At 34.9% G+C, this 16064-nt stretch overlaps 1 protein-coding gene across 5 annotated transcripts in view; it reads right to left on the bottom strand.

Annotated features, from left to right (window-relative positions):
• The window catches only part of LOC145686217 (sushi, von Willebrand factor type A, EGF and pentraxin domain-containing protein 1-like), a 290964-nt gene that overhangs the window by 33789 nt on the left and 241111 nt on the right, over positions 1-16064 (bottom strand). For 4 of the 5 annotated variants that reach the window (XM_081759275.1, XM_081759276.1, XM_081759274.1 and 1 more), the window contains exons 33-34: positions 6090-6155; positions 4992-5146 (exon numbers count right to left, since the gene is read on the bottom strand). In XM_081759275.1, the coding sequence (XP_081615401.1) occupies positions 4992-5146; positions 6090-6155 (221 nt within the window). The remainder of the gene's footprint in view (positions 1-4991; positions 5147-6089; positions 6156-16064) is intronic. The other variant, XM_081759278.1, reaches the window with a different exon arrangement.

Raw genomic sequence — 16064 nt, 5'->3', positions numbered from 1 at the left:
ACTCTTTGGGTAATAACTGAAAAATAGATCAACTGGAGTGCAGATTTCGGTAATACACATAGATTTACTTTCTTTCTACATCAAAGAAAGCTTTACATCAGTTAACTCTTTCGCTTCTAAGTCATCAACTAAAGAATATACATATAATTATGAGGTATACTATTTTAAAATTAATTACTCATCTTTTTTATTTTTAAACTTTCACAAAATTATATTTTGGGTTTTAATTTTCTCTTGGAAACTTTACAATTGGTGGGTGATGTATTTACTTACTTAGATGAAACTCAATGCATCAAAACGCCGATGAATTTTAAAAGTAAATGGACAATAAAATATTACTTAATTTGAATACTTTTCTAGGATATGCAAAATACTCAATGATAAATATGTAATAAATATGAAATAAGTAAATAAATTAATGAAGAAGATATTCTAATATATGTGATTCACATTGTAACTTCTATAATAGTTTGAGGACTAGGTATTATTCACAAGAGTGGATTCAACATAACATAAACAATATACAATATTCAACCCAAAGTCATATGAAGAATAGACCAATTATCCCTACTATTGTTTGTGTTAAAGCTGTTCTAGGATAGAGTAGGATAAGTCGAGAAACAGCAAACATGGAAAATGAATAGAGAAAGGGCGACTTCATTTTTTCTTTCTTTTTTAAATAGAAATATCATTCTTTAAAGAAGACAAATATTATGCGAATGTCACAGTATTCAATTAAAATTCAAATATATCAAGCTTAACTTACATTATTTATTATCTTCATGTGTAACATTTCTAATATAATATATTCGAAAAACAAAAGTATGGAAACAACCAATATTCATTTATCGTTAGAACTTCATCACATGTATCTATTGTACAATTATAAGTTTTCTTGGAATCCTGTGTTTTATAGATGGACGTTTTCTTTTTCATTTCTTTTTTTCCATTATTAATCTACTCTTTAATATCTAGGTTATAGTGACGTAGCGTGATAATTTTTGTAAGAAATTTACGTGAGAAAACAAATATTTATGATAATATTTTATATTTCATTCAAGTTATTGATGTTATTTTCTGTGTCAACAGATTTGGATGTGTGTATGGAAGAAAATTGTGCAAACTTGAGCCAGCTTTATTCCATATTGATTATTTTCCCAATGTACAAGTTATATAAACTATGTACACTCATGTCCAAACTTATGTTGCATGTATATAAATATGTTGTTGTTCGAATTTGATAACGAATTCGTCCGGTATTTCTTACAATGTTAGTATGTGTATAATCGGCAAAGACATGTATGTGGCAAATTTCATGTCAGAAGAGCAGTAAATAAGAACAATAAAACGAAAATAAAACTTTCTTGTTCATTTAGCAACATTTTGTTTTACTCATTCTAATTTTCGTATTTATAATTCTCTTACTATGAAATTAACCACAAATATACATTTCCCGATTATACACATAGTATCAGTATTAAAAGTACCCTGCAAAATCATTATCAAAGTATATTCTTACAAGAAGACAGTTATAGATATGCGACAATCATTTTGGACATGAGTGTACTTATTCAAACCATATGCAAAATAATAGGTAGCAATAACCTTATAAAATTTTATTTACCTAATTGTCATAATAAAAACACTAGTGTAGATACATTTAGAGGTATAAACGTTTAGTTTCTGAAATATGCATATATCGCGTAGAATTCTTACATGTATTCGTTCGTTCATGAATTACTTTCAATATTACTGTTTACATTTTCGTATTCTATAGAACAACTATATTTTTACAATCAAAGATGTCGGCAGATATTCTTTGAAATTGGCAATGTGTTCACTTAATATTTAATTTTAAACCCTATATGTTATGTTTCAAAACAAAGAAGCTATATTTTATAACAACTGTTTTGGTATATAAAGTATACTACTAACTCTATGGCGTATAGAACTCGAAGGTTCAATGCCGCGTTCACAAGAGCTTTCCATTGACTTCTGTCCTTAGCCAACTGCAGCCAGTTTCTACTTTGTATTCCTATTTCTGCGAGATCAATCTTAATATTGTCCTTCCATCTGCTCCTAGATCTTCCCAATGGACGTTTTCCAATTGTATTTCCAATCAAAACTTTGAAAGCGTTCCTACTTTCTTCCATTCTGGCCACATGACCTGCCCACCTGAGCCTCCTAGAGTTGATGCCCTAACAATGTTTGGTAAACGGTATAAATTATGTAATTCTTCGTTATGAAATTTCCGCCATTTCCGTTCGTTTTGGGTCCGAATATTAGTCTCAGGATTTTATTCTCAAATACTTTCAGTCTACGTTCTTCCCTCAGAGAAGCGACCATGTTTCACAACCATACAGCACAACAGGCATGATTATCGTTTTATATGTTTTAAGTTTCAAATTCATCGACAGGATTCGGGACGACAAAAGATTTTGAACTGAATAACATAAATATAAAGTATAGCATACAGAAAGTATAATACAGTAAAAAAATCTCAAGAATGATGATTCAGTCCCTTAACGGAAATTGAACAATTTTTATGAAATTATGGATACTATGTGTGACTTAAATTGTCATGTATATGAATGTTATGTTCCAGATATAATGTACTTGAGAAGTAGATACTTATGAAATGTGTAAGAAATGTTACATGAAATATGAAATCTTAAAGAATTGAGATTGAACAATTATATATTTTAGTCTTTAAAATTTAAATAATTTACTGAAAATATTATTTTTTACGGACAATGTAACTGAAAGCCCAATCTAATTTAAATGTTAGGAACGTTGAGTGTTATAATTTTACTGAAAAGAAATCAAAACCATATGCATTTGGAGCATCCAACAGAATCTGAAAGGAAAAAATATCCTCGATAATGCTATCTTATTAAACTTTCACTGAATTAATTAATACATCCAGTAAAAACAACATATCATTTGCTATTGACAAGCTTCCATGACTCATCTGACAAGTTTTCGTTTTGCAAACAGCCTACACTGGAACTTCATGTACTTGATCTGCTGTTGCCTGAAGCGTATGTGTATTCAAAATTCTTACTATATGCTTCGAACAGACTTCGGGCTTTTATCACAACGTTTGAAACTTTGTCTTTAACATGTCATCAATCCTTAAAAGATATTCAGTACCTTTAGACGTTTTCATTATTGCACTTTTATCTTGTCAAATGTCTTATTTCCGTTACATTTTAAATATTCCATTTGTGAGCTAATCTAAAGTCATATGAGAATACCATTGTCGAAATGTTCGTGTATGGTACTGTTGTTGTAGTTTGCTAATATGACCTTGAGACTTAAGTATTAATCTTAGTGTTGGCGAATGCACGAGAAATAACCGAGATAAGGCCCCATTTGACTCTTTTGAGGTTGCAAAGAATGACGAAACATACTATAGTTCAATAGTATGGGATAATTCAGACGATCACCGTCTGCAGCAAACGAAATTTACGATCAGGAATAGTGGCACCCATAAGAGTCAATTATCATGTAAATACCAGGCAACTTTCAATAGACAGTGAAATTAGTCCAGTATATGTTACGACATAACATTTTCACCCGTATTGCAAATATTAAACCAAGAACTAATTTTCGGGCGAGAATGCGGTTTCGGACATCGGTCGAAACCGTGTGTAGAGACAAAACAGCTTTCTATGCATCAAGTTGATTAGCGATGAATAATCATTTACTAATAAGTCAACAGGCATACATAACTAGTTTGCGAAAAATCCTCTCTGACAGAGATAACATATCCATCAGCTTCATTGGGCACTGAATATACTGTATGGAATTTTTGCTACTCATGTTATTAGTCAACGTTTCTTCGGTAAACCCTTTAGTGGGAATACATAAGCTGCATCCTTGATTTGCAGATGTTACTACAAATGTGAAGTGATATCCTATTTCGAGCTCATGCCAATATATGATTTCATCAAGAGTGTGCTCATGCAAACTATAAGCGTCCGGTCAGAACTGTCTATTGGGTAGGTTATGGATAAGGATCTGGAAGTCCAAACAATTGTCCTCCATAATTATATCCGCTATATTCCACCCTGTTCGATTACATCAAGGACTAAGCTATCCCAACACCTACAACTCTTAATGTTACAAAAGAGTATATTCGACGTATTCCTTACATTTCTGTTTTACTCGTTCTAATTTGAAAGGTAGATTATTTGAATTAATCCACTCTGGAGCACAAATGCAGTTTCTGTTATTTTTATCTTTCATATTCAACGCTTTTCACAAAATGTGGTACAAAATAACACACAACCAGCGTTTCCTCCAGGCATACATCTGGAGGGCTTTGCCCCCTTCCCTCCTTCGAGCTGTGATAAAGTGAATTAAAGTGAATTCCAATTATATGTCACTGTTGTGAAGACTGCGTCCTTAGCAAATAGTGTCACAATGCAGCGCTCTCGCACTTTGATTTTGGCTCTCCAGACAAAATTGTCTGGAAGGAAGCCTGTTCACAATAACTTAGAGTTCTTGAAATAGCAGCTCTTTTGTCCACGTGAGATAGAAGTCAAGAAGATAACGATCGTTTGTTTCTGTGCGATGATATTATGTGTTTGCATTGTTTTTTCCTTCGTATTATTGTGCAAATACACTTGATTCAAGATTTTTTTAAAATTTAGTATCACGATGGAAAATTAGCTGAAAGCTAACACGAATCTCGACTCTATTCCGCAATCTGCTGGTATATATGGTACCTTTCATACCTTTAGAAAATATTGTACCTTTCGTGTTTTTACACTAGTTAATTTTTACAAAATATAATTGCGGATTCTGTTGATAAAGCAATGGTACAATTACACCTACTAGATTACGGTTCTAGTAAACTTTGTCGAGATTAAGAAATATTAAAAAATGACTGTCACTGGCATTTAATATAATTGCACAAGGCGAAACAAAATACAATATCATTTTTACCTCAAGACATACAAACGACAATTCATTATCACAAATACCTTACTTGTTCCCATTGTCCTTCACGGCAGTAAATGCGATCCCGTCCAACCATCACGTATCCTTTCTCACACTGGTAAATGGCTTCCTGGAAATTGCTGTAGTATTTAATTCGGTTCGTAGCATGTGGGACTAGTGGAACAGCACCGCATCGCTTCTACAAAGTTAATACATTATTCTGATTAAAACATTCGTACATAATATATTTTTGATGGTTTTGAAACTAGCACATATTAAGCTGTAATACAACAGAATACACGTAATGACATAGTAGAAATTCAATAAAAATACATCAAATGGGATTGAGAGAAGTTGAACTTAAGGGTCTTCACTACAGCGAAATTAAACTACCGCTAATTTTAGAGTTTTTCTGTAATATCTCCAAAACAAATAAAAATATTCGAAAAGCAGAAACGTAGTGAACTAGACAATACGATTTTGCATGTGATACCGTTATCGCAACTCATCTATCTGCTTTCAATTTGCAACTGTAGATAGATTTAGCATTTTTTTTTTTTTTTTTTTTTTTTGCGGGTTCTGTAAATAGCGGCATACCAAAAGCAGATAGGTGAATTATGGCAAAGGTATCATGTTATTAGGATATTAAAATATTTCTAACAATTTTGTGTCAATGTACTTAAAACTTTGGACAGTATTTATGGTAAGACTAGGTCTACTGAGGATAACGAAAGAGAGGATTATGAAAGAACAAAAGAAGTTACACATGTGGACTCAAGAAGAACTCAAGGAGATTGTAAAAGACTAATAATACATACAATAGCTCTTACAAGTGTATAATTAGGAGAAAGGAATTCACAATGTACGGACTAGTAGTGTACTAAATTAAGTCATAAGGATAGTTTAGGATTTGGTGAATAGATTGAGGAAATAAAACCAATTTAAAAAGTACATGAACTAATTGATGTCAGGATTAATTGTAATGCTGTAATCAAGCACAATTTTATCTACCAGAATAAAAATAATCATCTCTAATATTTAATCAGTAAAGTTAATATGAATTATCAATGAAATAATTAGGATACTACAAGTTTACAAATTATAATAATCTACTCTATTCATTATCTTAAGCGGAACAATACCTTAAAACACTGTGGAGGTTCACCGGTCCACACACCTGACTCGCTACATTGCCGTTCACTGCTTCCCTAAAATGAAATTATATATATATATATATATGAACTCTTTATATTTCTTCTCTGTTTCAATTAGAAAATAATACAGAGATGCTATGTAACATTAGTAATCATCAATAATATCCACCAGTTTGTGCATCGTTACCAAAAGAAAAGCGTCTGAATTCTGTAATAGATGGGTTTCTAGTAGCAAATACATATTTTATTCTATTGCTATTTACAAAACAACATCAAAACATTTGAAGTTTTCAGAATTTAGATCTTATTTGTTACATGCTAAAATATTTATTTTTAGTAATTATTTAATCTCAATTCTAAGAAAATTTTATACCTCGGAAATCATTTTCACGTTTCAAAAGTAAGTCAAAAATTATTCATACAAATTTTGCGATAATGACTTTTGTTTAAAATAATTCGGAATCCCTCTATTTTTCTCTGGATATTTAATAAATCTGAGAATGCCTGAGCATACTGAAAAATGTCAGGGCAGAGACGAAATAATTTCTCTTATAGTGAAAAATAAAAACAATGGAACGAGATAGTAAACACTGCATCTGAAACAGTAGTAATTTACTATTTTCAGTAAGCAAATTCGCGTTACAGAAACTGTCAACAACCATTATATCTTATTTTTCATAACAAAAATTCAAAGCATTCTGCACATCTTTTTCAAATTACTTCCTGCACATAGTCATCCCATTCCTAATTACACACTAAAGACTAGTTTTTATTAGCCTCATGCTTAAACAACGTGATTTGCTAATAACCAAAGGAATTCACTGAAAATCACAAATATGGTCCCACTTCTACTTTGGAGTAAAAGTAGTTTAATTCAACTACCTTACTAAAGTGTTTAACACAAAACATTATTACTAGGAGCAAGCCAGGAAGTTTGTTTCACTCACAATGAGAAGCACATGTAACATGTGAATCAAACTTTGAAAACCAGGAATTAACTTAAGAAGTTAATTCCAAATGTGTACATTAAGTTTAAGAAGATCAGAATGTGAAAACTTTTAGTCAAGGAGCGAATAACTTTTTTTTTTTAAAAAAAAAAAGTTTAGATCAAGCAGCGCTACATCTAAGGTTTGACACCAAAGTTTGGTAGAATGGGTTATATATAAACACCCTAGATAGTATGTCACGTCAAATTGTGGTAGGGGTCTATTATTAATTTTTTGATGACATTTTGCGATTTTATCACGTGACTTTGTCACATTCGGGAGTCGTTGGCTTAAAATGTGCATAATTCCGGTTAGAATGTAGCGATTTAAATAACTTTGGCACCAAATGAAAGACAATGAAATGCTTTACTACATTTAAAGCCAACAAGTCCCGAACGTTACCGAAATCACGTAATCACGACCCAAAATGGCGCCCATAAAGTTAATGATGCCACAATTTGACGTTACATCTAAAGATTGACACCACAGTTTGGTAGAATGTGGTATATATGAACACTCTGGGTAGTATGTCAAGTCAAATTATAGTATCACTAATTTTACGAACATTATTTTGTGTTTTGATCACTTGACTTCAGTCACATTCGGGAGCCGTTGGGTTAAAATACGCATAACTCCGGTTAGAATGGAGCGATCGGGAGCTGTTGATTTGGGTCTTAGAGTATGCGATTCATTATTATCCTTCCATGGACATTCACAGAAATTGGAAAGAAAAGACCCTTCAAAATGCTGTGAATCATCCGTGTGTAAGTTGTACACAAAATTGAGAAGGCTAGCCTCAAAACTGATGTTTTACTATATCTATTATTCTGCCAAAAAGGACAGAAAAATGAGCTACTGCCTTCAAACCCAGACAGTCTGCTGCAACACCTTAAGCGTACAAACTGAATAAAGGTAACCAAGAAAGTTTAGTCGCTTTTTGTAGAGGTCTGTGTTCAAGTGGCTCTCACACCGTGAGTTGAATGCGAATGGAGATAAGGCGAGGGTCAGTTGTTGATGTGAGTATATTCAACATACTACCTGGATGTGGCAGTTCAGTTACACCTTGAACTTCTGTAAGGATAGAGTGAACATGGGACCTCCACAGAGCGTTATAAGGGCGGGTATACTGCATGAATTCAAACTGGAGTCAAACATCGCTGCAGCGGGGCGGAAGATATCCCAGGCCTTTGGTGAGGGTGTCGTGACTACACGAACAGTGCAGCGGTGATTTAGTAAGTTAAAGGACGGTGACGAAACACTCGAAGATGCACCACGTGCCAGAGAACCAACGCATGTACAAAATCAAGATCTTCAGGAAGCAATTGAGGCGAACAGTGGCCAGACATGTGAGGAACTGGGACTACAATTCAGTGTGAGTGGAGAAACCATTCGACAGTACCTCCATCAACTTTGGAAGCACTACAAGTTGGGTCTGATGGGTTCCACGTGATTTGACTCCGGTCCAGAAGGCAACGTGAGTAGACACTTGTGTTTCTTTGCTGTCTCATCTGAGGAAGGAGTCATTTCTGGACAGGGTGTTGACATGTTGTGTCCTGTGCGAAGCTCCACGGCATCGTCATCATTGGTTAACATCCCATGAACCGTTTCAAAAGAGCCGAAACCAGCACTGCACGAGAAGAAGGTCCTCTGTGTATTTGGTGGACTGTCGAGGAATCGTGCATCGGGAACTGCTACTAGATGGCCAGAACATCAATGCAACTGTGTACTGTCAGCAGTTGAGCAGTATTCAAGAAAAACTCAAAACTCTGGAGCCACCACTTCTGAATCTCAAATGGATTACAGGACATCGTTAAGCACCACAGGGCTAGGATGACTCAGGTCACCATTCTACGGATTAGATAGGAAACACTATTGCATTCGCCATACTACCCGGACATTGCACCGTCCGATTATCACCTGTTCCATTCCTTGGACAACCACCTTAGAGGACACCAGTTCAAAACCCTAGCAGAGGTGCAAAATGTACTTGAAGCCTTCTTCGCTTCACGGCCTACCAAGTTCTACCGCAATGGAATCCATGGCTTTCCAGAACGTTGGCAGAAGGTCATCGATACTGATGGGAACTATTTTTGATCTTCTAGGTAGGTGTTAGGTGACATATTGATGTTCGAATGTATTGGCTGAAAAAGCGAAAGAACTTTCTTGGTTAACTTTATATCAATCTTGCACCTGGAAGAAGGCATTAGTTTCAAGTCAAGATCTCCCATCACTTGAAGAACACGTCTGGCGCCATTACAATGTTGTTCTAAACTAGTGTGGATGATAAAAGAGTCAACACCAAATGAACTAACTCAACTTACAGTGTATCACTGTTTCAAACCACGTTGTGTAAGGAGAGACTGCTCATGCATGGTGCAAAATCTTTTGGGTACGGAAGCATGTTCTTGTATGGCAAGTGAGGAATGCCAAAACCTACATACACACATATATGGACGTTTAAATGACTCAGGTAGCGATGAGGTTGACATTTAAGAAGTTATGAGTAGTACAGTAGAAGTGTAGGTCTAGTGCAAGTGGTGAAATTTAACGTGTAAAGGTAGATAATATCATAAAATATTGAAATCTTTTATGTAATGCATTTCATTACCTCTCATTTGTTGTCAAGATTATTTAAATCGCTCCATTCTAACCAGAGCTATTTTAACCCAACGACTCCCGAACGTGACAGAATCACGTAATAAAAAACAAAAATGGCGTTCATAAAATTAGCGATAACACAATTTGACGTGACCTACTACTCAGGGTGTTCAATATATCATATTCTACCAAACTGTGGTGTTAAAAATTAGGTGTAACGTCAAATCGTGCCGAGGGCGCCAGGTGGGCGCCATTTTGGGTCGTGATCACGTGACTTCGGTAACGTTCGGAACTTGTTGGCATCAAATGTAGTAGAGCATTTCATTGTCTTTCATTTGGTGCCAAAGTTATTTAAATCACTGCATTCTAACCGGAATTATGCACATTTTAAGCTAAGTCCTCCCGAATGTGAACGAAGTCACGTGGTAAAAACACAAAATGACACCCAAAAACTTAGGGATACCACAATTTGACGTGACATACCACCTTGGGTGTTTATGTATCGTGCATTCTACCAAACTGTGATATCAAACCTTAGATGTAGTGTGCGTTGTGCAATTTCGTTTTTAGAGCTTTCAAATATTAGCTCCTTGACTATTTATAGGTCAAATTGATTACAGGGCATCGAAAGACATTTATACGGAACTTCCGCAGATGACAAAATAAACAATAAATGATTAAAAAATAACAAAATATAAACTTACGTGATGTCGTACAGAACTATAAGCTGGCATTACAGCAGATTGAAAAATTAAAATTCTTTCTTTAATAATTAAAATTAAAATTCTTTCTTTAATAATTAAAATTAAAATTCTTTCTCTATGCTCTTTTGAAAAGATTTGTACTGGTCGGAACGAGAGCACATCCATCTCTCTCGTTCAAGCTCCTTGAATCTTAACTATTTGTGCTGTTTGCTTGTCTCCATTCTCTCCGGCTCTCATGCTTCCCGATAAGCCATGAAACAAAGTTTATCTTATAAAAATTGATAAATTTAATAGAATATGAGTTTACAAGGTATTGGATGACGATTTTTACACAAAAAGAAATAAACTATATGTATAGCCAATTTCTGTCAATTCCATATACGACACTCAGTAAATCTTTTGTAAAATGATGAAGAGATGATCAATGAAAGAATATTATTTTTTGAACAATTATTTGTAAAGAGGTCTATAAACTTAAGTTGCTCGAATTCGATTTTATAAGTGTTAACCCTTACTGACTACACAGCCACTCTCGATTAATATCCACTTTTCTAATTCCTACAAGTGATCGTTCATCGGAGTCAATGACTATTGTTTTTCCCTCTATTTTCCGATTCTATTGATTGAATTATCATTTTTGACACTTCAATTTCTGCAATATAGTTTTCTCTGCAATAAATATACTACGCAATGATTCTATTCTAATAGTATACTTTGAAGCAGCATTATATAGAGCTTTAAATTAATACATCGCAAATCACAATAAATATTTCAAGGAAGGTGTTTTTAAATTTTATTTTATTTCTTTAAACAGAAGGTGCATTCAATGATCGAGAAAAATCACGAATGTATCATTCCATGTAACAATTCCATACATCAAATTTTCATTTCAGAAAGTAATATGAAGACTGGAATGTCTAAATGTGCTTACGTTTGATGCTATTAACATGAAAATTATTGTAAATCGATTACTAACTAACTCTATGGCCTATGGAACCCATAGATTTAATGGCGCGTTCCCAAAAGCTCTCCAGTTGCTACTTTGTATTCCTGTTTCTGCGAGTCCCATCTTAATATTGTCCTCCCACCTACACCTAGGTTTTCCTAATGGTCGTTATCCGATTAGTCTTCCAGCTAAAACTTTGAAAGTGTTCCTACTTTCTTCCATCCTGGCTACATGACTTGCCCACCTGACCTTCCTAGACTTGATGAACCTAACAATGTTTGGTAAACGGTATAAATTAAGCAGCTCCTCGTTATGAAGTTTCCACGATTCCCCATTCCCGTTCCTCTCGGGTCCGAATACTCGTCTCACGATCTTGTTCTCGAATACTTACATTCTACGTTCTTCCCTCAGAGTAAACGACTATGTTTTGCAACAATACAGGACAACAGATACGAGTATTGTTTTATATGTTTTAAGCTTTAAATTCCTCGATAGAATTCGCAATGACAAAAGATTTTGAACTGAATAATAACACGAATTCCGTGCTTTTAGTCGACATTTAATTTCTTCGTGAATATTGTTGTGGTCTGTTAATATTGATCCTAGATATTTGAAAGTATCTATTCTGTCGAAAGTATTATTTGATATTTTAAATTCCAAATTCTGTAAGAATGTCGTACAATGTTTCCCTCCTAAGTTAGTCGTAGACCTTTCTAAGATCAATAAATAATTCATGTAACGGGGTATTGTATTCCCACTTCTTTTCCAGTGTCTGTCGAATGGTAAATATCTGGTCGAAAGTTGATCGATTTCGACTAAATCCGCACTGATAATCTCCAATAATTTCATCTACGTATAAGGTCAATCTTACTAATAGAATGTTTGAGAGAATTTTATGGGATTTCACAGAAGACAAATGCCTCGATAATTATTAGAATTAGTTTTTTCTTCTTCTTCTTTTTATTGTGAATTAGAACAATGATTGATTCTTGAGGCAATTCCTTCTTGATCCACATAAGGAGAATGAGTTTGTGTATCTTGTTCCAACATTTTTACCCTCTAGTTAAATTAAATCAACCGGGATTTCTACACCCATAGATTTATATTTCTTTAATTTCTTTATAGTGATTGATATTTCTGTTCGGTTATGTTCTGGAATATACGTTTCTGATGTGTGCATTTCCCTTTCTCCACGAACATTAGTTTTTGGCTGCGTGTTAAGCAAATCGTGAAAGAAATATTTCTAAGTTTTAGAGATGCTATCTGTATCAGTGAGAATTGTTCCGTCGGTTTTCTTCAATATACGAGAAGCACGAAGTTGATATCCTTCCTTAAATTCCCTGATGCTCTTATACATTTTCATGATGTTTTTGTTTTTTCTATTATCTTCAAGTTCATTAATTGTAGCTTTCAAAAAATCACATTTCTTTGTTCTAAAAGTTTTGGAAGTTTCCCGCCTGGTGTCGACGAAATTTTATGTAGTTATTTCGTTCGGATTTTGTAGCCATCGCAGTTTTGCCTGTTTTCTCTTCTCTGTTAGTTTAGTGCATTCCTGGTCGAACCATGATTTGTTCCTATATATTTCCACGTGTCTCAGTTTTTCTTTTGTTGAAATTTTAATGCTATCCCTTATTTCAACCCAGCTATACTCAACACTAGTGCGCTCCAAACCTCTAAAGCCGAGAATATATTCGACGCTTCAATCTGGCATTCCCCTCCTACCTGGTTCTCCACTAATTTCTTTAAATTAAAACTCTCCACTTTAGATGTTAAATATTTCTTTTATTCAACGAGAATCTTTTTCTTATCATAGCTGGTATCAGGTAGTGATCAGTGTCACAGTCAGCTCCTCTGAGAGACCGAACATCAATTATACTAGACCGTCTTCTATTTATTGAAGCGTGATAAATTTGATTGTGGTTTTCCATATGATGAGGCGCAAGTATATTTATGAACGTCGCGATGTGAGAATTTTGTACTCTTTATGATAATGTGTTTGGCTGTTGCAAAGTTCATGAGTCTAACGCTGCTGTCACTACCTTACTTATGCAGACTTTTATTCCCTATAATCGGTTTGAAAATATCCTCTAGTCCTACCTTCGCACTTGAAATCCTCTAATAGAATTTTCACATAATATCGCAAGAGATGGTCAAATACCAGTTCTACATCTTCGTAAAAACTGTCTTTTATATCGTTATCTTTATTTTCTGTTGGCGTATGTACATTTAAAATATACAATCACACCACCAACCCTTAAGAGTAATAAAAGAAAGTCTATCATTAACAAATACAAACCCGTTTAATTGCTAATATTGTTCGTTTTTGAACGAAAACCCCTGTTTATAGTTGGTGATTTTTATTTCCTTCTCCATAAAAGAACGTAAAATTTCCTTCCCATCTAACTTTCTGAGCTCCTACTGGATCCATCCTTTATTTATTTAACTCATTTGTTACAGATTTAACAAGCCTGCCCTCTAAAGACTTCTTATATTCCATGTTCCAAATCTCATGTCCATTTTACGTTACCGAGGTCGTGTCAAGTTATCAGCCCTGGTCCGAGGTTTGTGTGAATGTTTCTGAACAAGTGCTTTTTTTTTTTGGTTGTTAGCCTCACGCCAAATTCCCAAGCTGGAGAACCACCCCCTATTGTCTGTTCGCGACTGTTTTTTCAATATATTTGAAACTAACATTTATATCTAGAGACTTTCTCCTCGATCCTTAACCTGAGGATGCACTATGTAGTGGTGACAGGAACCCAAATTACACGGATTGTAATTTTTTTTTTAATGAAATCATTTCTATCAGTGCATTACACATTCCTTAACAATTATAACCCTGCTTGAAATCTGCATTGACAGAAACTTGAACAGAATAATAACCTTGTTGCAATGCCAGATTTTAATTAGTGTTCATATTCAAATCATTTGGCATAACGTAGATTGAGAAAAGAAGACTTGAAGTTTTATGAAATAGAAATTTATAAATGTTGATACATGTTTATTTGCCCTCTATGTTCGAGATTTTGTATCTAAAAAGTGTTGTTTTCACAGTGATTATGACCTACAGTCATAGATATTTAACGAAAATATCCAAGCATTGAAGGGAAATAAGTAAATACTTGAACCTATCATGCGACTGTTACTTGAAAAAATACAATTTGATGTCAAATACAGGTGACAGAACTCTATTGATAAACAGTTATATTACAGAATGCTGCCTATGATGAAAAATGGTCGACTTTCACACGCTTGCCCGAACGACGCATTTAAAAGCTGTTATGTCTCTACACATTGCTGGCTACATTAAGGCCCATTTTGAAAATAGTACAATCCATGGATCGATGAAGGTAAGAGTTACAGCTTTCTGGAAGGGGTTCATTTGTGGACTTCCCGCTGTCCTTTATAGCCACTCAACAATAGTGAAACGGTGAAAAAAAAAGAGGGTTTAATCGTCTGCAAAACTGGTGCTGGACTCGTCATTTGACGATGTGCTCAATAGGCCTCTGCGATAGGTGGTCAGCGAGAAATTGTTAGAAGAACAGGCTCTAGCTCCAATCTAGGAGAACCCCAACACAGTGCGCGCCATTAAGATAGCAGTGACACAGGACAATCCCCCAACATAAGGACTCAATATCTCAAAAGGCACAGTTTCCAACATCATTCGGAAGAACCTCTCATAGGAAGCGCGTCACAAACTGCGCGAACACCTCCTCATAGAGTGCCTCATCCAAGGGATATTCCTAAACATCAGAAAACTGTATGATACATACGTCGCAGGGGACACTTGAAAATCAGAGTATACTCTCGATGAAGAGTGGCTGTACCTAGATGAGACCCAGAGTTTGATCCATTTTCTATTGTCAAATAGACCACAAGAGTCGTTCTGACTTTGTGCTGTAGTACAAGGAAACGTTATCCAAGAGATTTCTGGTGGTAATGTGATATTGCAGTAGGAGAACGCTGCCACTCGTCGACTAACACCAAGGTTTACGCAGTTTACTTCCAAGAGAACGTCATGAATCCTCTATATGAGACACACATATACCTATACGGTGACAATACACAAATGTTGAGATCCACATGACCAAGGCCTTCAGCTGTACCTCTCGATCATCCCATGCGTTCTACACAAGAAAGGCAGAAAAGATAGGAATTCAAAAGATTTCATTTTCATCTATTTCTGTGAAATCCCCTAAACCACTGACTGTCTGTGAGTTTGGACTCCTTAAACAAGCATTTCCTCAAACCCATCCTCGCACTTTGTAGGGTCTTCGTAAAGTTACCAAAGCGGTATGGCAAGGCATTCCCCTTTGCATTTTACATAGGAGTTTCTTCTAGTGGGAAACTACGCTGCCAGAGATTGTTCGGGCCCGTGGCCGTCACATCAAACATGATTGGTGGTAGAGATAGGAGATTTGTTAGCCAGGTAAGTGATTCAAAGTCAATTATTTGAACAAGAGGAGCCTTCTGTAATTGTTTACAATGTTTTCTTTCCTCAGTAGATTAGTGATAGAGAGCTCAGCTCCCGTGCGAAGAATTCCAGGTTCGACTGTAGGCTATGGGTATTTGTGATTTGTCTGTGGGTTTAATCGAGTTCTCTCATTTCGTTCCATATTTTCATTTTATCAATTCTTTTGTTATAATTCACTTTCAATAATAAATCCTTTAGCCTAAAAGGAATAATCGTGGATCGTTTAAATTGAAGAAGTTTTTTGATGAACACTTGGTA

This window comes from Thermobia domestica, chromosome 5 (assembly GCF_964235325.1).
Source record: "Thermobia domestica chromosome 5, izTheDome1.hap1.1, whole genome shotgun sequence".
NCBI lineage: Eukaryota > Metazoa > Arthropoda > Insecta > Zygentoma > Lepismatidae > Thermobia > Thermobia domestica.
Note: the sequence above shows the minus strand (reverse complement) of the source record. Positions and strands in the feature narration are given on the sequence as shown.